This window comes from Canis aureus, chromosome 10, assembly GCF_053574225.1.
Source record: "Canis aureus isolate CA01 chromosome 10, VMU_Caureus_v.1.0, whole genome shotgun sequence".
NCBI classification, from domain to species: domain Eukaryota; kingdom Metazoa; phylum Chordata; class Mammalia; order Carnivora; family Canidae; genus Canis; species Canis aureus.
This window is the reverse complement of record NC_135620.1, coordinates 69,007,267-69,030,888: the sequence shown is the minus strand read 5'-3', so window position 1 is coordinate 69,030,888 and position 23,622 is coordinate 69,007,267. Positions and strand designations below refer to the sequence as shown.

General features: G+C 43.1%; 1 protein-coding gene and 1 pseudogene across 2 annotated transcripts in view; one reads left to right on the top strand and one right to left on the bottom strand.

Moving 5' to 3' along the window:
• The first annotated feature begins 526 nt into the window (after positions 1–526).
• On the top strand, positions 527–9,739 carry LOC144322675 (large ribosomal subunit protein P1 pseudogene; annotated as a pseudogene).
• Positions 9,740–12,756: 3,017 nt separating this feature from the next.
• KIAA1958 (KIAA1958 ortholog) overlaps positions 12,757–23,622 on the bottom strand; it is a 164,817-nt gene continuing 153,951 nt past the window's right edge. The window contains exons 4-5 of one of the 2 annotated variants that reach the window (XR_013388324.1): positions 20,858–22,802; positions 12,757–18,921 (exon numbers count right to left, since the gene is read on the bottom strand). Coding sequence is in view for 1 of the 2 variants with exons in the window: in XM_077912927.1 (XP_077769053.1) it covers positions 21,996–22,802 (807 nt within the window). In the remaining variant the exon portion in view is untranslated. Of the gene's footprint in view, positions 22,803–23,622 lie in introns of both variants that reach the window. The other variant, XM_077912927.1, reaches the window with a different exon arrangement.

The following is a 23,622-nucleotide window of genomic DNA, read 5'->3' as shown; positions in this document are numbered from 1 at the left end:
GTTTCCTTCCCTCCCTTCCTCTTGGTTCATGGCTGTATTCTGCTTAGACTAGTATTTGGCATATAGTAGGAGACCAGGACCTGCTTATTGAAGGAATGAATGAATGAACATATATGAGTTAGGTCATGATGGAAAGGGTTTTTGTTTTTTTTTTACTGTGAGTCATGGCAAAAAAAGGTTGTGAAAGCCAGTGCTCAATAATCCAGATGATAGAGGGTGCCTGGGGGCTCAATCTGACTCTTGGTTTTGGCTCAGGTCATGATCTCAGGGTTGTGAGATCGAGCCCCATATCGGGCCCTGCGCTCAGCATGGAATCTGCTTGACGTTCTCTTGGTCTTCTCTAAAATAAACGAATCATTATCATAATACAAATGATAGTGCTTTGTATGATTCTGGAATTTAAACTGAAATGACTTCATAATTTCAAAGAGATTTTTTCCCCCCTGAACAATCTATAAAATGTCTTATTAAGTTATCTCTGGTCTTTCCTCCACTTTGGCAGTAGAAACTCAGCCTTTCTGGGAGTTTAAGGCCCACCAAGGCAAGGGTTTTGGCAAATATGGTTACACTGAGAATAGAAGATAAACCTAGAGAATGTCAAGTCATTGGTGCAGATGCCCCCACTACGAGCATCCCTCCAGCCCGCATGAGTCCCGTTCAGCATCAGCTCAGCCCATGTTTACTGAATGCTGTTCTTCACCTCTGTATGCACAGTGGACACAATTCTTTTTAAATGAGCAAATGCAGAATGAGGAGGAGGAGGAGAACTTCACTGTCCTCAACCTGAGAATCTAGAGCGGGTGAGACCAGCACGCTAGGAGGTAACATTGATTGCACCTTCCTAGTGAGAGGATGAACCTGGCTAGGCCACGGAAGCCTACATCGGGATAAGCATTTGGGGGGTGCCTGGCCGGCCCAGTCGGTGGAGCATATGACCCTCGATCATTGGGGTCATAAGTTCGAGCCCCACATTGGGTATAGAGATTGCTTCAGTAAGTGGATCTTTATTTAAAAAGAAGAAGCATTTGAACTTGGCTTTTGAAAGAAGAGACTTTCAGCCAGGAAAGAGAGGAGAGCAACCATGAAAGCAAAGGAAGAGCCTGCACAAAAGCAGAGCAGACATAGGGGCCATCTTGAAGCACCAAAAGTCCAATTTGGCTGGTCTTGTGTAGATAGATTTGGACAAATTTGTATACTGTGATAATCAGAAGTGAGGCCAAAGGCGCTGTGGGACTTGTTCTTCCAGAGAAGCTAAGGCCGCACTGGGGTGAGGCCCTCACTTCATCCAGCGACTGGCACCAGCCCCGGGCCCAGCAGCACTTGCCCGCACCATGGCCTCCATCTCAGAGCTCGCCTGCACCTACTTGGCCCTCATCCCGCACAATGATGAGCTGATGGTCACTAAAGATAAGATCAGTGCCCTCGTTAAAGCAGCGGGTGTAAATGCTGACCCTCTCCAGCTGGACTTGCTGGCAAAGGTCGCGGCCAGTGTCTACATGGGGAGGGAGCCTCATCTGCAATGCAGGGGCTGGTGGGCCTGCCCCAGCAGGACATCCCCCCCCCACCACCACCACTACCACCCCACTGAGGAGAAGAGAGTGGAAGCAGGAATCGAGGAGTCGGATGATGACGTGGGCTTTGGTCTTTTTTGACTAACCCTCTTCTGTAACCCATTCAATAAAAAGCTGAACCACCTTTTTTTTTTTTTGATATATTTCAAACATTCATTCAACTAATCTCTACACCCAATGTAGGGCTCATTTTTTTTAAAGGGGGAGGGGACATGCTGATCCGGGTCATTTTTGCCACAGCCAGTGTACAGCACGTGGCATTTTACAGACCACAGGAATTAGTTCAGGATTGGACACGTTAACCAAATTCAACCCAAATGAGACTCCAGGAGAGATTTGCTGGGCTGATGGAAAAGACACGTTTTCACCTTTGAGAATGCTAACAAAAGGGAGTCTTTCTCTCTAGATGTGTAAAAGGAAATACACACCTGTATGTTTATAGATAATTTATATTTACGTAGTGACCATAGTGACCGTGAGATGGAACAAGTCTCAGAATGAAGCCACTGCCATATAAGGGGCGGCAGAGAGAAAGCAGCTGGGTCCTTGATGCCATCGTTGAGTTGCCGAGTCAAACAATCCCTAAAATATGCAACCTTCCTCTGGGATTTCCAGTCATGGGAGGTAATCCTTATTTTTATTTGCACTGACTCAGCCGCACGCCACACCGCTAGGCAGGGGGGAAGCAGAACTGGAACCCGAATCTCACACCCGCACCTCCTCCTGCAGTCTTCCGTGTCACCACAGTTAGTCACCTGTGCCCTCCCTCCCCTGCACTTAGTTGCCTGCCCGGCACCTGCGGACCTCAACCCATCCACGCCATTTCCCTTCCCAATCACCCTACCGTGAGCTCTGGAATTTGTTTCAACCACCAAAATAGGTCTCTGCCTTCCATCTTTTCCTCAGTCCCACCTTTGTCTCCCTCCCTGCATTGTTGATACCTGGCTTTCTCTTGGGGCCTTCTGGCGTCTTCTGCCTTAGGAGGAAGCAGCTCAGGGCTTCACGCCTGGGCTCTAGGCTCATTCGTTGTTAGAACTCCAGAATATTGTTTTAACTTAATTTAAAAATTCACTTCTTAAAAAAAATTAAAATTCACTTCTTAAAACCAAGAAACAGACTCTTAACTACAGAGGACAAACTACTAATCACCCGAAAGAAGGTGAAACAGGTAATGGGGATCAAGGAGAGCACCCATCGTGATGAGCACCAGGTGATGGGTGTGTGGAGGGGCTGAATCACTACACTGCACACCTGGGACTAATATTACACTGTGTTAACTGGAATTTAAGTGAAAACTTAAATTCACTTCTTAAAAATGCATGTCCCTGCCCGACCTTAAAAAAGTCATGCCATGCCAGTGTCCTTGACAGTATGTCTGGGATTCCAAGTCCCCAACGACCTTGAGTCCTACTTCTCAGTCTTCATCCCCTCTCAGCTGTTACCCCGAGGACATCAACAGCCTCCTCAGGATGAGCCAACCCTCGTCCACCTGGTCAAATCCAGTTGTCAGCCTTCTTCCCCAGTCTCACTTGAACTCTCAGCAGCATTTTCCACAACTGATCACACCCTCATTCTTAAAAATGCTAACTGCATTCTGTCTTCAGCCACACCTCACTCCCCTGTGTTTTCCAACTACTTATTAGTTGTTTATTCTCAGTCTCATTGGCTGGCTTCACCTCCTTCCAAGTGCAAAATGTTGGACTACCCTGGAGATCAGCGTTTCCATCTCTTTCCTACCACCTAGAGTCATTCATTGCCTGGGTGGGTAATCCTACCCAGTACCATGGCTTAAACAGTGATTATCTTCTGATTACTTTCAAACTTCTATCACCAGCCCTGACCTCTCCCTTTGTGGTGTTTAGTCTCCAAAGATGGCGGCCACTGATTCCTCCCATCCCCGTAGGCACAGGCCACTGTTCTCATCAAAGGTAGCATCTGTTTCCTCTCCCCTTGCACATGAGCCGGCCCAGTGACTTATTTTGACAAACAGGATATAGTAGAAGAGACGGTATGTCAGTTTGGACCTATTCTTTAAGAGGCCTGATGGTTGTACTCCAGAAACCAATATTGCACTGTATGCTAACTAAAATTTTTAAAAAAGAAAAAAAAAGGGTCTTGACAGCTTCTGCTCTAATCCTCCCTGGAGAAGCCAGCCACTGGATAAGAAGTCTGTTCCCTGTGACCACCATGCTATGCTGCAAGCTAACCACACAGAGAGGCCACATGGTAGACCTGAGGTGCAGGCAGTCAGTGAAATCACAGGACCGTCCTGCTCTGGCCTGCCACCAGCTGAAGCAGCCGAGTGACTGACCCCAACTGATGCCACATAGAGCAGAACTGTCCAGCGTAGCACAGTCAACCCACAGAATTGTTTAAAAAATAATATATTGTTGCTGTTTCAAATTTCTATGTTTTAGGGTATTTTATTAGCAGCAACAGATAATTGAAATACCCTTGGTCTCCAAACTCTCATATCCATTGTCAACATGACCTCTCCACTTGAAAGTCTAATAGGCATCCAAACTTAACATGCCCCAAATCAGTCTCTTGACACCTCATCTACCCCACATACTCTTCCCCCAGTGTCCCCCATCTCAGTAAATAGCCATTTGCACAGCCACAAATATAGGAGTCATTCTAGACTCCTTTTCACACTCCTCTTGGAATCTCAACAGCTCTCACCTGGAATCTACCCAGAATCCCATGATTTCTTACCAGTTCCACTGCCATCACCTTGTTCCAAGCTGCCATTGTGATTTACCTAGACAAGTGCAATAGCCTTCTAACTGGTCTTCCTCTTTCCACATTTGCCTCCTGCCTTCCACCTCACCCCATAGCTAAGAACATTCAGTACAGCAGCCAGAGTGATGCTTGTAAAATATTAAGTGCGGCACATGAAAAGATGCTCAGCATCACTCATTAGGGAAATACAAATCAAAACCCACAGCCACACCCATTAGGATGGCTACTATCAAAAAAGCAAGGATTGGTGAGGATGTGGAGAAACTGGAACCCTTGTGCACTCTTGGTAGGAACGTAAAATACTGCAGCTGCCACGGACAACAGTATAAGCGGTACTTCAAAAAATCAAATACAGAATTACCATTTGCTAAGCAATTCCTCTTCTGGGCATATACCCCAAAGAACTGAAAGCAGGGACCCAAACAGATGTTTGTACACCCATGTTCATAGCAGCATCATTCACAGCAGCTAAAAAAGATGGAAACTCCCTTTCATGAAGATGGCACCGAAGGTGAAGAAGGAAGCCCCTGCCCCTCCCAAAGCCAAAGCCAAAGCAAAGGCTTTGAAAGCTAAGAAAGCGGTGCTGAAAGGCGTGCAGTCACAAAAAAAAGATCCATACGTACGTCACCTACATTCCGACGACCCAAGACCCTGCGTCTCCTAGCCCAAATATTCTTGAAGGCGCCCCCAGGAGAAACAAGCTTGATCACTCTGCCATCATCAAGTTCCCCCTGACTACTGAGTCAGCCATGAAGAAAATAGAAGACAACAACACACTTGTGTTCATTGTGGATGTCAAGGCCAATAAGCACCAGATCAAACAGGCTGTGAAGAAGCTCTGTGGGGTCAACACCTTGATTAGGCCTGATGGAGAGAAGAAAGCATATGTTCGACTGGCTTTTGACTATGATGCTTTGGGTATTGCCAACAAAATTGGAATCATCTAAACGGAGTCCAGCCGGCTATAAATCTAAATATAAAATTTTTCGTCATAAAAAAAAGGTGGAAACTACCCAAATGTTCATCAGTGAGTGAACGGATAAACAAAATGTGTCAAATACCCACCATTTGCTTTGATGTGGATGGACCTGGAGGGTATTATGCTGAGTGAAATAAGTCAATTGGAAAAGCACAAACATTATATAGTCTCATTCATTTGGGGAATATAAAAATTAGTAAGGGGAATAAAGGGAAAGGAGAGAAAATGAGTGAAAATATCAGTGAGGTGACAAAACATGAGACTCCTAACTCTGGGAAATGAACAAGGGGTAGTGGAAGGGGAGGTGGGCGAGGGGTTGGGGTGACTGGGGCACTGAGGGAGACACTTGGCAGGATGAGCACTGGGTGTTATGCTATATGTTGGCAAATTGAACTCCAATAAAAAAAATTTTTTTAAAGGAAAAAAATGTGTCATATATATATACATATAATGGGATATTATGTGACCTTTAAAAAGAATGAAAGTCTGGTACATGCTACTGCATAGATGAACCTTGAAGCTATTAAGCTAAGTGAAATAAGCCAGACACAAAAGGACAAATGTATGATTCCACTAATATAAGGTACCTAGAGTATCAAATTCATAGACACAGAAAGCAAAACGGTGGCTACCAGGGGCTGGGAGGGAGGGGGAAACGATGAGTTCTTGTCTGATGGGTACAGAGTTACAGAACAGAGAATGACAAAGTTCTGGAAGTGGATAGCTGTGACGGTTGCACAACAATGTGAATGTACTTAATGTTACTAAACTCTGACACTTAAAGATGTTGAAAATGGTTGATTTTATGTATATTTTACCACAATAAAATTTCCAGAAATATAAGTAGGATCATGAAATGTTTCTTCTCTGATGAGTTTCCATTTCACTAAAAGTCAAAATCTTTACAATGAATTACAAATATACAAAATATTGTCAAATGAGTCTAGCTGTTGGAACAAAAAGAATTTAGCTGAAAACAAGGTGAAGTCTTCCTCTTGAATCTTAATGTACTCTCACTTTCCCCCTTGGAGTTATTAAGTACTTCTTCTGAGAGGCCATCTATTGAAAATGGCCAATGATCAAAATGACAATTGGAATTTGAACCAAACGTATATATGTGTCTATCCCATAGGAGGGCCGGCAGGGCTGAATGATAATGAAGGTCCGTCCCTGATCCAGAGCAATATCCTTGTTCTGTGCATCTTCGGTGAGGCAAACTAGCCTGGGCCATCAAACAAAAACTGGTTTGACCTGAGACGCTCAGCCTTTCCACTCTTCTGGAAGGTGATGATGTATTCTTAGACCCTCCTGTCTGCCTTAATGTCAAGCAAAAGCAACTCTGAAGAGAGAGTCCTGTGGATGCCTCTGGGACTTCAGGGCCATTGCACTTGCCGTGCCCTCTACCTGGCATGCCCTGCTCCCTTATGCCCACGTGGCTGGCTCCCTCAACAGCTCCAGTCTTTAAGTGTCATCTTTTCAATGATGCCTTCTTAACCTCTCTCTCCCCAGTGCAACCTGGCTTAATTCTTCTCTGTGGCTCTTGGCACCTTATAAAATAGAATGTAACTTACTTCCTCAATTTGTTGCCTGCCTTATCCTACTAGGATATAAGGGTCACAGGGGCAGATGCTTTTATGTGGGTGTTTTTTTTCCCCATAATCCCTAGTCCTTAGGACAGTGCCTGATATATCATGACAAGTGTTCGAATATTTTATTTTATTTTAAATATTTATTTATTTGAGAGAGAGCGAGCGAGCGAGCTGGGGGCAGGGATAGAGGGAGACAGAATCTCAAGCAGACTCCCTGCTGAGTGCGGAGCCCACTATGGGACTGGACCTCACAATCCTGTGATTATGACCTGAGCCGAAACCAAGAGTTGGGTGCTCAACCAACTGTGCCACCCAGATGCCCCCCTCCACCATGTTCAAGGATTTTAATGGATGGGTAAATTCATCCAAAGGGAACAACTGTATCTCAGTCCTCAGCGGTGGACCCTCTCTGCAAGTGAAATGTACACATGAACATATACAAAAAACCTATCATTTTGGGAGGGGGGCGGTTCCTAGACTCCCTGCAGCCCTGCCATGAGTGTCTGTTTAAAAATTCTTTGATCACAAGTAATTTAGCTGAGATGCCTGGGTGGCACAGTTAGGCGTCTGACTCTTGGTTTCTGTTTCAGTTGTGATCTCAGGGTTGTGATCTCAGGGTCGTGATCTTCTCGGGGTCATGATCTTAGGGTCATGAGATGGGGCCCATGTTGGGCTCTGCACCAAGCACCGAGTCTGCTTGAGACTCTGTCCCTCTCCCCCCTGCCCCTTCCCCTCACACTCACTCTCTAAATAAAATAAATAAAATATATTTTTTTAAAAAAGTAATTCAGGGGCACCTGAGGGGCTCAGTCAGTTGAGCGTCTGCCTTCAGCTCGGGTCAAGATCTCGGAGTCCTGGGATCCAGCCCTGCGTTGGGCTCCCTGCTCAGCGGGGAGTCTGCTTCTCCCTCTCCCTCTCCCTCTGCTCATGCTCTGTCTCCTTCAAATCAAATAAATAAATTTTTTTAGAAAAGTAATTTAGCTGCTATACATCTTTGGCTGACTCTCCAATGCAGCCTTTTGGAAACATCCATGCCACAGATGTGATTACTACTGGGAGCTCCCAGGAGACTCAGAGCCTTGCAAGACTAGCGAATACAGCAAAGCTGGCAGCCACAGCTCTGCTAAGAAAACAAGAGACTGTGCCAGCCCGTCATTTCTCATAACTGAGCTATTAATTCAACTTATCTTAGGACATCATCCAACAGCAAAAGTACAGGCTCCGAGCCGCCACAAACCGGGGCGCTGCCCTCCTTCTCCAGAGGCGCAGACCTTCATTTGAAAACTGATCTTCTCCAAGTTTAACCATTTTGTGAGTCAAATGCTCACAGCTGCTCCCCCCGAGTACACTTGGCTCCCTAGAACAGGAGACGGCGCAGGGGGACTCTCATCTGCGTGGAGGTTCTGCTCAACGTTGCCAACTTCTGAGACAGCAGAACCGAGAGGACTGACTGCCCCTCAGAGGAGGAGCTCACAGGTACAACATGCCAGATAAAGACTGAGAAGTAAGAATTTTGCAGAAGAAGGGGGTGATGGCAGGGGAGTGGGTAAAAGGGGGAGGTTACCCCGAGCAGAAGGTGAGCAGGGAGAGGAATGACAGGGAGGGAGCGGACGGTATAACAGAATGACCAGCAATGCATGTGGAGGGTTTGGAGCTTATCAGAAAGGCTTTGGAGAGCCAGCAGAGGGATTAAGACGGAATAAGATTTATATTTAGTGAGATTTTCCCAAGAAGCAGTGGTGGGTAGACTGGTGAGAACAAGGAGACTACAGGTTGCTTTTAAACAATCATGGGGCAAAGTGGTATGGACTGCCCAAGGTGCTGGCGGTGAGGAGAATGGAAGGGAAGAGAGTCAAAGGATATTAAGCTAGAGAGAATTATCCACTAGTGGAAAATGATTATGGAGGATGACAGAGGATTGGGGAGAGGACAGAGCGAGGTTCCAGAATAACTGTACAGTTTCTGGCTTGCACAACAAGGTGGATACGGGTGCCATTTCCTTAGGAAGAAATATAGGGTTAAGGGGGGCTCCTGGGTGGCTCAGTGGTTGAGTGGCTGCCTTTGGCTCAGGTCATGACCCCGGGGTCCTGGGATGAGGTCCTTCATTGCGCTCCCCACAGGGAGCCTGCTTCTCCCTCTCTTGTGTCTCTGCCTCTCTCTGTGTGTCTCTCATGAATAAATAAATAATCTTAAAAAAAAAAAAAAGAAATATAGGGTGGGGACTTGGGGTTGGGGAGCCTTTCTCAACTGGAGCTCCACTAGAGAAGTAAGCCTTAATGCCCTAAGGCCTCTATTGTCTGGGATGAATTCACATCTCTACCCTGCATCCAGAACTTGTTTCTGAGCAATGATTTTAGCTCTTGTACATATAGAACAAAGCCCTAGTTATGTATTTGAGTACTGGTAGAGTACTAGTTAGGTACTTGAGTCATTTTCTGCATTCTGTGGTTCAGAGGAAGGACCCCAGTTGAGAAAGGTTTAGATAATGCAGGTCTCCTTATGCTAAGTCCATGGGAGTGGATGAAATTGCCCCAAGAAAGTATATAAGATTGAATCAGTATGAATGAGAGGGTCAAGGGATGAGGAGCTCAGCAAAGAATCTAAAGACATGACGGAAAAACCAGAAGACTGGGACACCTTAAATTCTCATGGAAGCCAATAAGAAGATAATCTCAGAAAGGATGGGGGGTGGGGGCAGTGGTCAAGCTCTTTTCTAAAGTGTGGTTATTGTGTCACTGATGGTGATAGAGATGATTCTTGGAGTTTATATGGGCAAACGTCTTAAATTGCAATAGTTCTATGTTTATTTCATGTAATAGAGCCTTTATGTTATACACAATAAACATATCTGTTCCTTAGTTTTTGACGGTTACTGTGTACCAGGCATTGTTCTAAGTGTTTCATATGTGTTAATGTTCTTACTTAATCCTCACCACAACCTTATAAGATAAGATATTGTTGTCCCTCCCTTAAAAATGAAGAAATTGAGGCCCAGAGAGGTCAAATAACTTGCGGAAAGTCACAGAACTAGTAAGAAGCAGAGCTGGAATTTGAACCCAATATGTTTGAGAAACTCTGCTTAAAAGAAAGCTACTAGGGGATCCCTGGGTGGCTCAGCAGTTTAGCACCTGCCTTTGGCCCAGGGCGTGGTCCTGGAGTCCAGGGATCGAGTCCCGCTTAGGCTCCCTGCATGGAGCCTGCTTCTCCCTCTGCCTGTGTCTCTGCCTCTCTCTCTGTCTCTCATGAATAAATAAATAAAATATATTTTTTAAAAGTTACTACTATTATTTGCTTTAAAATAAATTCCAGTAAAAAATAAATGAATCAATTTAAAGAAAATATCAAATAAATAACAGACCAAGTGGACTCAGCTATCACAGCAATTGTGGAAGAAGTAAATGAATGGCGAACCCTTGGGGAACAGTGCTCTGGCTGGAGAGTTACAGCGAGAAATCATGAGTGACGTGAGCAAGCGAGAGAAATACGTGACAGGGAACCAAACCAAACATAGTCGACACATGTCCTGAGAATACAGTGCAAAAGGAAACATCTGGATCATACTGTTCCCTGCCTAGGGGGAGGTCACACTGCATCCTTTCAATTCTGGGTCATGATCTTTGGGACAGACAATAACAACAAACCACAACTACAATATTCACTACTAACTATCACAAGTGCACTTGTTATTGTGAGGGTGAGATTCCTTAATAACATCTTGAAGGATTCACTGGGTTTTTAAAATTTGGCCAAACTCTTCAACATCATGGCCATAGTTAAATGTATTAGAAATGTGCTAAATTACTTCCTTGATTGCATTTTGAACATTTCAACAGCTGAGTACATTGTAAATACTCCAGCAGGAATTTTTATTTCTCATCATTATTTCTTTGGGATCCCGTGAGAAATACAAGAATCTTGTTTATTGCTGAAATATATCTTGTTTAATATCTTTCGTGGCTGTCCCTAGTGTCTTACCAGCAAAAAACGGTAGTGAAAATGCTCCTAGGCAGGGGGAGAACTGATATAGGGCAACAGAAAGGAAGAAAAGGAAAAGAAAATGCATTGGGGAAGGAAGACGGGATTGTACACCTTCTGGGGCTCCAGGTCGTAATCTGGGAGAAGGCAAGAAAAAAAGAGATGAAACAAGTTGAATGAGCCAAGCATACTGGTCACGGAGACCCTCCTCTAGGCACTGGAAACTAATGTCTTGGCACCTAAGTGAGAGTGAGGGCAGCCCAGGCCACTGGCACATTTGCCCACACTCCACATCCCTTGCTGGTGCTCGCCTGCACTTTCTTTGGTCCTTTCAAGGTCTTGGTAGCACATTGTTTCCATGGCAACCCCTGGGTGTGTTTGTCCTTGAGGCCTAGAGAGCCATGTGGTACCCCGGACCCCTGGACCTCCAGGCTGGGTGTGCAACGTTCCCAGCACCCTCAGCGGGACTGGGTCATGTCTCCATCTGTACCTCATGACTACAGCTCTCTTGCAGCTGCCGGAATCAGGCCCCTCAAGATTTCCACAGATCTACTTTCTGCAGTAAAGGGAGAGAACAGAAATATGTCCCATCTGGCAGGTGCAAATGAGGTAGTGTTACTAGTAACAATTCAAATGTCACCAATTCTTGCCAGTCCTTCTCCAACCCAGCATTCTGGCCTGAAAATCGACCCCAAGGTGTTGTGTGGGTGTCTTACCTGGTTTTGCCAGCATCCTTACTCTAATCTCTTCTCGGGTCCTTCCTCTCAGCTGGAAGATTCTGTGATTCTATGGGGTCCGTGAGAAGGGTGGTAGGATTTCCAGGCACTTGTTGATGTTTTAAACTCTTCCTTATAGGAAATTTCAAGCACGTACAAAAGAACAGAGGAGAGTATAACAAACCCTCATGTACCCCTTGCTCCAACAGTGACCTACTCTAAGCCAATTTGTGTATCATCTACATTTGCGTTGACACTACCCGCCTCTGGATTATGCTGAAGCAAATCCTTCAGTCTTTCAGACTAGATCGCAAAAAAGACAGCTCCTAAAAAATAAAACTGAATGCAAGAGTATTTAAGCCTGGGTTTCTGTGTATAAAATGCTGCGTCCATATATGCATTTTCCTAAGAAAATGGTCAATATCTTCTGTTAAATTTTTAAACTGGTCCAGAAGTTTAAAATTTAAAAAGCACTGCTCTAAGTGGGACAATGAGACGACAGCCAGTCTGCCCGAGGGTCAATAATTCCCAATGAAACATCTCATCTTTTCACCATTATGGCCATTATACCCATTTGGAAAGCTTTTTCAGAATGTTCTTTTTTTTTTTAGCAATGATGTAGAGCCGTAAATGTCTATTTTAAAGGTTTTCAGGATTAAATATACTCTTCCAAAACCAAAAATGATAATTTAGAGAGCAGAGAAACATTAGTTAGGGGCATGTATACCATGGACAACATACAGTCACCTACAAGGGCTTCCCAAATGGGCTCCCAGCCGCCCAGTGAAGAAATCCAAGCTGGAGAACCAGAGGGAGGGGCAGCCAGAACAATTTCACTCAGAGCATCAGCTCAGGAGTGTAGTATATGAGCAAAGCACTGCTCAAAATGTTCTTATGTTGTAAACTACAAAGGAGAACATCACTTCCAGGAATGTGATATGAAAATAAAAAACATTCAGAGGCCGCCTGGGTGGCTCAGTCGGTTAAGCATCTGCCCTCAGCTCAGGTCATGATCTCAGGGTCCTGGGATGGAGCTCCCAGTAGGGCTCCCTGCTCAGCGGGGAGCTTGCTTCTCCCTCTTCCTCTGCACCTCTCACGCCCCACCTTGTGCACACACACACTCTTTTTCTCGCTCTATCTCAAATAAATAAAATCTTGAAAAGAAAAAATTCAGAAACCATACATACTGCTGATTAAGTTTAAATAACTAAGTTATTTTAATAAAACAGACAAAATATACATTAATTTTTTTTATTTCCAAAAATCTGGGTTAAACAGTCAAGCTGCACATACATAAACCAAACAACAACTAAAAAAAAAAAAAAAAAAAAAGCCCCCAAAACCCAGAACCTTGCAAATCGTCAACAGACTCTAATAGACTATCAACTAGAGAGCTGGACTAGATGAACAAGAAAATCCCTTCCACCTCTGACACTACGACAGAATACAGATGCCACATGTGCTTTCCCACACATATGCCCCCACCTGCACATGTGCACGTGTGTACACGCACAGGCATCAGTGGGGGGAGAAAGAAAAAGTTGAAAATGGTACATTAAAATCGTTCAAGTTACTTATCATTTCTTATATTATTCAGAGTGATGTTTCCAGTGTTAGGGAATGATAGATACCCTCCTCTACACCAAAACAAAACAAAACAAAACAAAAAACCAAACAAACCCCAACATACCCAGAACAGTGAAAACATTAGGACACAGCTTTGTTGCCATCATTTGGAACATATAGCCACACAGAAAATATTTAAAATTTTAAATAAAAGCATCGCGTTTCTCATCTAAATAGTTACAGTGAACAGACTTTTGTCATTCATGGCCAAGCAATAGGGGACCCTGGAAAAAAAGGTTACCCTGGGAACCCATCCAGAAGAGACTCTCTCCATCTGGAAGAGGTTTGCTGTGCTTCAGAATGAAAAACGAAGCGAACGCAAAGCAACCTGTTAACTCTTCTATTGCTGAATTTAAAGCAAACATGCTGGTTGTGTCGAAAATTGAGAGTTTAAATCGCAAAGAAACTCGGAGCACAGATAAACCTTTATAGTGCCATGAAGTATAGCATTAAGGCCAGTGATACTCAACATTCCTGGGTCTTTTCAAGTCCCTCCAGGGCAAGCAAATGAGAAACCAAACAAAACGACCCAGCTTCAGTTATAACGCTGACAGGAGACTCCAGAAGTAATTAATTAGGTTTGTTGGGGTTTTTGTTCTTGTTTTTGTTTTCGCTGCTTCAATTCCCTTAATATCAGAATTTAAAACTTCGAGTACAGCTAAGGAAAGCACTGTCACTGCCCCAGGCCAGCTTCCTGCTGTTGAGACTGAACTTTTTTTGATATTCTAAAACAAGGTCTGTTTTCCCTGGTTCTCTTTCTAAAACAAGGATCATGGAGATTCCATGGTTTTCTAGTTTGGCACATGTTATTAGTTCTGAGGAGGAGCGGGGACAGCAGGTGGGATGACCCCAACAAGTTCCAGGCCAGGCTCCCAGATCCCTTGCCTGGGCTCGCTTGACAGCAAGGGAACCTCTCCGCCTTGTGTTCTGAGTGGGAGCAGAGGAACCTGCGGGCAATTTAAATTTTATTTGTAAGGGATGTATCTGAATTCTTTATTTATACGGTCATGACGATGCATTACTTCAGTGATAAAAATGAAGGAACACGATGCTGTGATACGGCAATTATTTTCAGGTACATTTTCTTGCGTTAGGGAAGCCCATTCATGTGAGGATGGGCACATTTAGATACGTGCCTTCCAGCCATCCTACCTATTTAAAAGCCCCCATATCCTTCATCTAGTGGGTAAATGATCTGGTGTGTAATACCCCCAGAGTCCCTTGAGATTATATTAAGTAAAAATTGCTTTTTTTAAAAAAAACAAACATTGTAGGTTACAGTACAATTTGTTAGAATAATATCGTAGATGGTTTATTTCCTGAATGCTTGTTATAACTAAAAATCCTTTTGTATCTTAACATGGATCAAATTCCAGAATTCCACAATGTTTCCCCTTAAAATTCCCTATTGTTTCCTGGCATTTGGTGCTATAGAGCAGAAGGCTGAAGCCAGAAAGCTCTTTTGTTTTCTGATAGGCAACGTGTTAACTTTCTGACTAGATGCCCACAGCATTTTTTCATTCTATATCCTTAGTAGTTAAAATTTTTGTCAGGAAATGCTTGGGTACAAGTCTCTTTTCCCCCTTTTTTTGGGGGGGGGGTAGGTGGGTAGAGCTGGAATGCAGTGAGTCTTTTCATCCTAAAAACATAGACTTTCATTCTGTTCAGGAAAGATTTCATTTTTATAGTCTGATGATATATATATATATATATATATTTTTTTTTTTTTTCAATAAAGTGTTTCCAACAGGAAAGCAAACCTCAGGAATGTTAGCTAATGCTCTGTCTTCCAAATCCATTACCTTTCCCCATTGCTTTCATCCATTTCTTTTGAAAGAACATGAGGAAGAAAATCTCAAGTCTGGCTCTGGCCTTCACATTACTGATTTCAGGGTTTCTAAGCTCAGTAGTGTTCTTTTCAGCTTCACTGTGGATTTTGTAATCTGTTGTGCTTCTAGCTTCCTTGCAATTCTTCTTTCTGATCTCTCTTCTTTTTCATTTTATTCTAGCACCTTTTTCTCTAAATCCACTTCCATTCTTAGATAACTATTGCTTCACGGAAGCAATTCTTCTGTTCTTTCAGTTACAACCAGAAGAATAGTACCATTTTCTTGTTTCTCATAGTAGACTGCTTTCATTTACAAATGCTCTTGGAAGCTGTTTATTTTCCTTGGTTCATTTTTTTATATGCCCTTTTTTGCTTTTTTTTTTTTCTCTATACTCATCCTCAACTATGGTCCTCTCTTCCTAGATCCACTATTTGCCCCTGGCTGTGCTATCTGTCCATGTGCGTTTGTCAACTCTCTTTTGTGGGTATACGGATGGCATGGTGGCTAAGGAGGTGCACATATTTCCAAGTCCAATTTCAAGGTTAATGCTTTTCTACTGAAGTGTCTTCCTAGTCCTTCCTATTGTTTTCTGGATCCCTGAACCAATATCATACGTGAAAAATCACAGTATTTGCATATCCTGCTACTTAGCTGTGTCTGTCCTCACCTACAGGACATTTTTCACAGAATGCACCATGCCTCTAATAGATCTTTTGGCTTTCTGCTCACATTTTAGCCCAAGGTTTTGGGAGTCTTGGGCTGAATGAAGAGAAGGTGCAGGGAGAAGGCAGAGAGGGTGGGATAGAGAATCTTCATGGTCTGCCACCTGGTTAGGAGGTAGGATCAGTCCATTATTTCTCTGGCTCAGGAGATCTGATCCAGAGTAAGCAGGCAGACACGGTTGGTGAAGAAAATATGTTATTAAGTATCTTTCACATTTTTTATTTCTCAGCATGTCCATGTCATGACATGAAGCCAGAGAAAATAGTGAGCTACAACCTGGAGGACTTTGCCTCAATCCACTACTGCATGCCTCATCACTTGCACCAATTCCTTCTAGATTCTAGAACTGAGACTTAGCCTTCTTTGGGATTTTTATGAGTGTTTCTTTAGGAAGTTGGGAGTTCAATGGGGACTCCTGCTAGCCAGATGTCATTCTGCCAAATGCAATTCAATAATTAGTTTTTAAAAATCCAAATCTCCCCAGCTATGGTATAGAGGAAAGAGTTCTGGATTAATTTTAGTCCTGAATCTACTTCCTGTCTTGTTAACCTTGGATGGCCCCTTAAATATCTCTGGGCTTCAATTTCCTTATTGGTAAAATGAGGGAATTTGACTCCATGATCTCAGAGTTACTTATAACCTATTGTTTTTTAAGTCTCAAAGCAGAAAATAAACATCCCCTGATAAAGGAAAGAGGAATAGAAAACACAACACATGACTACGGTAAGTATATTTTGCTATGAGAGTGCTTTAGCCTAAAGATTACAAAAGTCCCTTGACATCAAAATTAAAAAGCAGAAGTAAAACACATGAGCATATCATTGTGACATTTTAGCAATGATACGAATGTTGAAACAGGTGCAGTTAGTAAACTACTTGACTTTTATTAGAATAAATTGTGGTGTGACCGTCTGCCCATTAGGGTAGATAATAAGTAATACAGGTTATTTATTGGATAAAGACAGAAAGTTTTCAATACGTAGAATGTTCACAGAAAACCATCAGGCTTTCCATCATACCAAGTGACCAATCAATTAGTAAGAGAGAACATATAAGGTATGCCACCATATGACTTAAGAAATGAAGTATTTCCCAAACAGAAATTGTTTTTTTTTTTAACTTTTGTGATAAATGGACCCTCTGTGCCCCTGAAAGATTTTGCCTCATGAACGGAGCACTGGATTGGGAGTCAGAAGACCTGGGTTCAAACTTAAGTTCTCCCACTTATAAGCTCGGTGAGATTTCGGGAAATTTACTTAACTTCTCTGAGCCTTGGTTTCTTGATAAGTAACATGGAAATAATTAGACCTACCTTGCGGAGTTGTTGTGAGATTAGGTGAGAATATGAGGCAACTGTGAGAAAGCACTTACCACAGTGTTGGTCAAATGTGAACCTTCTAGAAACTTTTTTGAACTGTAACAATAACTACAGTTAAATGCAAATTAATCAATCAATTATTTTGACCATAAAACACTTAGGAACTCATTCTCATCTCATTGTGGGGGAAGGATCTAGCTAATTGCTTTTAACAGTAATGGAAGCAATATGCATCCAATATAACCCAGTGATCTTTTTTTGGCTTTAATAAATATTTCCTGAAATTACTAACTTCCATATCAGTTGCATTAGATTAATAAAGCACTATAATTGAACATAGAAATCTGATTCTGATTAACAACTAAACATGAGAAACATCTCTGGATTTCTTGGACTGTGAAGAACTAGAAGCCTGTAAAATTGTAATAATTGGCAGACTTTGCCAGAAGGATGGGCAGCCTCTGTCAAAGGAGTTTTGGGAAATTCTGTGATGTCAGATTTATGGACACAGAATACATAGGAATTCCCGGAGGTAAGTTAATCACCCCACATGGCCTCCTCTTTTCTCAGGAAAGGAACGTATCCTTAGGTCACCACAAATCTCTCCCTCCACTCACATTTCTATGAAGGTAATTAATTCATATGGGGGAAAAGCAACAAAGATTTTTAAGAACATTGACTAAACAACTGAATGTTTTTCTTTTAATACAGAGTATTAAAAATTCAACCCCAAAGCAAAAACATTTAAAGATATATGTGAATTTGAAACTTTTAATATATTCTTCTATTCAGGACTGTTAACCGTTTCTAAATGTGCATGGGGCCTAACTTAGACAAAATTGGATCTCATGTAGAGCAAATGAGGTAACTTTGAGGTCTTTGTTGTTTGCATTTATTGATGCCTAAAGGTACCTGGTTACTAGCTCAAAGGGGGGTTAGCAACCCAGGTTTCAGTAAAAGCAACGAAGTGATGGGTGTTCATAAACACAATATTTAAACATCCTGTTTACTTAACTAATTAAAATTATATCATTAGCCTAAACTGAGAAAAGTAATCAACATTTTGCTGCCTAGAGACAGCACAAAAATAATTTGAAAAGTTGTGAAACCTGAAAATTCAAGAAAACTATTTTTTCAAAAGACAGTGTTCCAGTGTAGTAAGGAGCTCTCAAAATTAAGGAGATTCACCGTATGATGTTGAGGAACTGGGAATTTTGCTTCTGAGTTTTGCCGCTTCCTAACTATATGGGCTTCAGGAATTGTAATACAACCGTTCACGTTGCAGATGATCCATTCCAATGATCCCATTTTATCACGGACGAGACTGAGCCCAGAACTGCCGAGTAGGGAAGGAGCTCCCGGTCAGATTCTCTTTCTAGTAGAGCAAGAGGCTTCAGCTTCCACATGAAGGTTAATTTGTCCAGATTCTCCCAGTGACTGTCAATGAACATGCTGGGATGCAGTGCTTGATGCTTTTAATCGGGTCGAATTTAAATAAAAAATCCAAGTAATAGAATTTCACATTTCTTCAAACACCATTTATCAGTCAGGGCAAGCTATTAATACAGCACATAATCCAAGGAGAGCTGGAAAATGCCACACAACCAAGGAGACCATTTCTTCCAAGACTTTGGTTAGGTTCTTCCATAAATACTCCCCTTTGCAGACACACTAAACAATGCAAAAGCTTTCTCATAAAGCCTCTTAAGGCATCTCCGTTCTTCACATGTTTTTGCTTACAGCTGAGGTATCAGGGCTTGGCTGTGTTGGAGGTAGAATTTATGGGCAGACTTGTGACCAGGTTATCGGGTTTGGTTTCCTCTTCAAGTTTAACAGTTTAAAGGAGGGAGAATCTCCACAATGGAAGAAATAAGAATGATGTGATGCAGATTAGTTGAATAATGTTAATTATTACTATTACCAAGAGTTGTAGCTAAAATAGCCAACATGTATTGCGTGCTTACTACGCGCCCAGGCCGGGGTTAAACTAACCTTTACCTTTAATGGGCTCACACCCTTCCAAGCTGACCCCCCATCACCTCTGCCGGAATAAACTCCCCAGGGGACACTGCTGGGTTCTGGAGAGGAGGAACTAGGCCAGCAGGGCTCCTGTCAGAGCAGATGCAGAAGGTGCCTGGGCAAGAGCTCCCCCAAAGCACTGCACAGCCTCCCCCCCCCCCCAATACCTGTAGCTCCACGGTTTCTGATGCGGAGCCAGAGGCAACTTGTGCTTAGGTGAGCTCGTGAGTTCCTGACAGTTGTTCCCACTTTTGAGTGAAATAAATAAACAAAGGTAAGTGGAGTAAATGCCCTTAATCTCTCCCCTCTCCCTTCTCTGGAGATTCTCCTTTCTCCTGGCTCTGGGGAGAGTGGAAGAGCATGGAGTGCCCCAGTGGGCGGGCGGGCGGGTGGCCGGCAGGGCCCAATGGCCACCCCAACTAGCTACTCTGTCCTGCCTCAGATCCTCTGAGGACGGACGTGATCATGTAGCTGAGGTGGCGCTTTGCCACGTTAGCAGGGTTACCAGGCGTCCCCACGTGTAAAGTGTGCGTTGCACACACACACACACCTAACACACACACACCTAACACAGTGCCTCGCCCAATGGGTGGTGCGGAGTAGCACCTGATAAATGCGTCTTCTTTCTCACTCCCACTCCCGAGGGGAGGCATGAAATGCGTGGTATTTAGGATGCTGAGATTACAGTTCTTTCATTCTATCAGGTATCACTGAAGATTCCACCTCCTGATTTTTTTTTATTATAATCATTCATCTCAGAATTCTGGGGATTTATAGCACATCAAGTAGTGATAAGCAACAAATGTGAGGCGGGGGTGGTTATTATTCAGCTGACGAAAAGCCCCTGTCAACAGAAGGATGACAACCTCTGGATCAGTTATTGCTACTTATGGGAAGGTTAAAATCTGAAAAGATCCCAGTGATTCCTAATGGCAGTTTCCTCTTGAATCTATTTAAAATAAAAATGGAGGTTTTATATAATTAGGCTGCACGCTCTGTCTGCCCAGTAGTCCACATGGGTTATATTTCTATTTCAGTGCAGAACTGACAGGAAAAATGACCATCTGCTTTCCACAACACAAAATATCCTTTGGATGTTTAGCAAACTAAAGGAAACTGAACCTAATGCTTCGTGTCTCTTTTTTAAGCAAAATCCTAAAACCACTATCGGAAATCACAGTAGCATAGTATACAATATCAAATCATTACACTGATTATTAAATATTACCTGTTATTTACATACACATGGAGACATACCAAAATTAATCCATATTCAGGAAAGATCCACTGGTAAGCAAAATTATAAACGTGCAGTTTAACCAAAAAGGGAACAACATTTAACCTTAAGGCAGCATTGGCTGAGTCTTTTCTGGTAAAGGAAGGATTACATATTTCAACAACTGGTGAATGATTTTGAAGAACAATTAATTAAATACTAAAATAATGTTTTGAAAAAGAACTAGGACTGATTTTAGGACTCCTGCAACATGAGTTTAGATTGGAATTTTAATTTTGGATTAGAAAGCACACACAGGAACATAAAGTTGTAGCAGTCTTTCCTCAAATACAACCTAAAGATTCCTGGACGTTATTATTACTGATTAGCACTCTTTGGGCTCCTTTCTTCACTTCTCATTCAGAGTGGTTATCAGAAAATTCTGCTAACATTTCAATAACATGTGGTCAGGTTGCAGTTTACCTGAGTGCATCGATAACCTATCATCATGCTCTGCTTTTTACAACTATATCCTAAATGCTGAGTCTGCTTACCTGGGAGGCTGCCTACATCATCATGTCCCAAGCACTGGTGCCCAGCCAAAGGGATGACATCTATGGTGGCTGAGAAAGTCATACTCTGATCAACATATTTCAAAGTTCGTTAAGAAAGCACATTGTGGGATTTGTTTTCTTTGCAGCTTGCTTTGTTGGATTTTCCTGGTTAAGCCTGAAAATCACCTTTCGCCGTTTTACAGATCTGGTGCTAGATGCTTAACCAATAACTGTATGACACGAAGAAGAGATTGTTAAAATTAAAAAAAAATGTTCAAATGAAAATAGCTTTCACGTGGTGCTGAGAAATAAAACATAGGCACTTCTGCGTCAGGAGGTTTTCATATTTTGATCACAGATCGCTCTTCCAAGCCACTTCTTTTTCACTACTGGAAATTCCCTCACGGTACAAACCATCTAGTTCACTGGAAACCTTGCCCTCCCAAACATCTTCTGGTGCGCTCATCTTTCTTCGTAAAACGAAAATGGTCTCTGTGGGTGCAGAGATCACGTCGCTCCCGGTGCTGAGAGCAGGACTATCAGCACTACTGAGTGCAGCCCCACCAGCTTCCATCAAGCAGAGCTGCTTGCTCTGCGGAACCAAGTTATCCATCAGCAAAATAGAGAGGGGAGTGTCAAGTGCAATTTTTCTCCTGGAAATAGCTAACATGTCTATCTCTCTCCTTCCAGTTGCTTGTTGTGAGTGAGAGTCAACAAACTATATAAAGTCTTCATAACATTCTAAAGCTACTAGGCTACTGGGAGTTTTTTTTAATGACTACTTAAACAGTCTCTTTTTCTTCCTTTTTTTTTTTTTAAGAAAATCTGTGCTAAAAAGGCACTAGATAAAATGAACTTTCTCACTCTTGTTGTATGTAATGATGACACATGGTGTTAGATTCTATAATTTAACAAAGGTGACACACGTTTGGATAAAATACCCTAATTTTTCAGACTCATCTACTTTCAGGTAAAAAATAAACCCCAAGTCAAAGAAATAGCAGGTCACACTGACAGAAACTAGCCTGACCTTGAAGTCACCGGCATTCCCTGCCACCTCAGAGCTCCAGCCTTGGTTGCCCGAGGGAGCTCTTGCCCCTCAGGGTAAGCAGGGCAGTGGCCTGGACCCAGGGGAGACTCACTGACAGCAAGTGTGGGAGCCAAGCCTCCTGGACACCTGAGTAAATGAGACAAAGGTGAAGTTCTCACAGTTTTCCAGCTTGACCTTCTTGGCTAAGTTTGGGACGATTCCCCGGAGAGACCGCAGTCCCATCCTCTGCTCCTCATACCATACGCTGCCCATGTCCGTGGCCTCCTTCCTGGCCGTAAGGTAGAAAGGCGACTTGGCCTCCATTTGGGTGGGTGGCCGGTGGATGTACATGTACTTGTAGAGAAGGCAGTAAGGGCACTGTTTGTGTCCCCTGGAATGCTCATGGTAGATTTTCCCATGACATACTCTAGTGGAACCACTCCGGCTCTCCCGCTTGACACTGTCTGTCCGGGCAAAATAGGGCTGGTTTTGGGGGTCTTTGAGCAGCTCGATGTCACCATACATCAGATCGGCATGTTCCTGCAGTGTCCGCATATTCAGGTACTGGCTGTTGTACTTGACCACAGTGGACAGGAGAGTGATAGGGCTGTCGTCCCCTAGACACCCTGCCTGCCACATCTCCTCCTCATCAGAAAGAGAGAAGTAGACAATATTGCGAGAACGAGCACCCGACATGCCTGCCTTACTCAGCACCCACAGCTTCTCCTTGAGTTTCTTGGTGGATGAACTGAAGGTGCTGCTCGTGATGGAAAAGCCCACACCTGCATTCTTCAGGATGCGGTCCAGGCCTCGGCGAATGGCATGGAGCGAGGTGGCCAGGAAGTCGGAGCCGTCGCTCTTCTTAACGGTGACATAAAAATTCTCGAGCAGCTCATTCAACTTCGCTGCAGGGATCTCAAATGAGACAAACACTGAGGTTACACATTTGAGGAAACCCAAATAGCCAGACCCTAATCCTTCTCCTAATCCTCACAGGGGGCTGTATTGTGGACAAAATATTTTGTAGGCCTCTAGAGGGTTGATTCCTAGCATGATACAGTGAAAGAACTTCAAGCAGAAGATCTCGATTCCATACATGGAACTACAGTGTTTCAAACAGTAAAATGGGACACAATAATCAAGATCTTCTCTGGGTACCTGGGTGGCTCAGTCAGTTAAGCAATTGCCTTCAACTCAGGTCATGATCTCTGGGTCCTGAGATTGAGCCCCACATCAGGCTCCCTGCTTAGCGGGGAGCCTGCTTCCCCCTCTCCTTCTCTCTCTGTGCTCTCCCTCCCTCTCGCTCAAATAAATAAATAAAATCTTAAAAAAAATAAAGACCTTCTCAAAGGGTTATTGTAATGCTTAAATAAAGTAGGGGATGCAAAAAGGTTTGTAAATAGTGAAGAACACACATACATGTATATACTCATTATGATTATTGGCCTTTCACTATTCTACTTCTCTCTGGAAAGCCTTTCTTTTCTTTTCTAGCAAATCATTCCCTTCTTTCTCCTTCAGTGAAATTCAACCATTCTCTCTAAAGAATTTGTGAACTAAATTTACAAATTCTGAATCATTCCAGTATTGATTTCCTTGAAATCTGCACATACTATTGGGTCCTGTTGGCACTAAATACAGCACCATTAGGGAAAGATGACAGATATGTCTGGGTTGCAGAGCAAGTTAACGACCTTAGTTCTTCACTTGAATATATCCAAATAGGCCCTGAAAT